Source organism: Octopus bimaculoides, chromosome 9, assembly GCF_001194135.2.
Source record: "Octopus bimaculoides isolate UCB-OBI-ISO-001 chromosome 9, ASM119413v2, whole genome shotgun sequence".
In the NCBI taxonomy this organism is placed as follows: Eukaryota; Metazoa; Mollusca; class Cephalopoda; order Octopoda; family Octopodidae; genus Octopus; species Octopus bimaculoides.
This window is the reverse complement of record NC_068989.1, coordinates 36,792,578-36,794,081: the sequence shown is the minus strand read 5'-3', so window position 1 is coordinate 36,794,081 and position 1,504 is coordinate 36,792,578. Positions and strand designations below refer to the sequence as shown.

At 35.1% G+C, this 1,504-nt stretch overlaps 1 protein-coding gene across 5 annotated transcripts in view; it reads right to left on the bottom strand.

Annotated features, from left to right (window-relative positions):
- The window catches only part of LOC106877348 (centrosomal protein CCDC61), a 107,103-nt gene that overhangs the window by 2,504 nt on the left and 103,095 nt on the right, over positions 1 to 1,504 (bottom strand). For all 5 annotated transcript variants that reach the window (XM_052970643.1, XM_052970641.1, XM_052970639.1 and 2 more), the window contains exon 15: positions 592 to 635. In XM_052970643.1, coding sequence (XP_052826603.1) covers positions 592 to 635 — 44 coding nt within the window. The remainder of the gene's footprint in view (positions 1 to 591; positions 636 to 1,504) is intronic.

The following is a 1,504-nucleotide window of genomic DNA, read 5'->3' as shown; positions in this document are numbered from 1 at the left end:
ACAAAATTATTAACCATCATGCCAACAACCACCTTGAGCACCTTTTTGAGCTCCATGTGTCTAACACATGTGGGCATGCCTACAAAGTCAGAAAACAATACAGGTCCCATGACTTTCAGAAACATTTTTTTGCACTCAGAGTTGCTGAAGCATAGAACAAACTATCTGCATCAGTTGTTAGTTGCCGAGACATTGCATCCTTTAAAACCTCCATGATTCCTGAAATTCAACACTACACCTGATATCCCTGTCCTCCATATGCATACACACATGTATATCATGACTCATACATTGTTCACTTTCCTGACTTTTGGACATAATTCTATGTATTCTACATGCACCTTCGATGAGTTGTAGTGCACCTGAGTACTATACACAATAATTTCATTATTTTATTATTACTATTATTATTATTATTATAACATTTGAAATACGATGTTTGTTTAAATTTAAGTCATCCATGTGTTTATACATGTTTTAAGGGTCCAAGAAAACATTAAATTCAAAAGAAAAACCTTTTTTACAAAGCTAATTTCAATAGCAGAGATCAAAACTTATAAATTTATTAGTCACAAAATAGTTTATACTCACTTTTGGATTTCCGTGTTTGTGGATGTAACAGTTTTGAGGAATGAGTGACAAGTTAAGGAAGTAATATTTTCCTGGAAACTAAAAATTATTATCTATGTATCATTTAACATCTGACAAGTTTTTGCATTTTTTCCTCTCCTTTCTCTTTAACACAATTCCCGATATATAATTACTGGTGGCCAGAAGAAAAGCTAAGCTCTAATTAAATCAAATTTTGCAGATAACAACTGTCTCAGACTAAATTTCATGTTCTCAAAACCTCTTGACATTTTCTCATAAAAATTTGGCTTAATAGTTCTGGAGAATGTAAGATATTACATAAACTATATAATTTACAACTGCATGCAATGTCTAGTAACCACTTAAATATAGGATGGAAAAGATTTCCAGTTTTTCAGCTGGTTGAATTACTAGATGGTGCAACACAACTCTTGTGATACAAGCTGAATTTGTTAAATGAATGTGAAATTAAGGACCATATTCTACAGAGACATTAAGAACCATGACATCAAGAGACGTTTATATAAATGTTAAGAATCATGTCTACAAAGACATTAAGACCATGTTTACATAATCACTAAGAACAATGAATTCACAAATTTTAAAAGCCACTTGAATAAAAATTTAACTTTTCTTTGGTACCAGAATGCTTTGCAGGATTATGGATTACCATAATTGATTCGAGCGAGGTCGTTGCCAGTGCCACTGGACTGGCTCCTGTGCAGGTGGCATGTAAAAAACACTATTTTGAGCAAGGCCATTGCCAGTACCGCATGTCTGGCCCTCGTGCCGGTGGCACATAAAAGCACCCACTACACGTGGTTGGTGTTAGGAAGGGCATCCAGCTGTAGAAACTCTGCCAGATCAGATTGGAGCCTGGTGCAGCCATCCGGTTCACCAGTCCTCAGTCAAA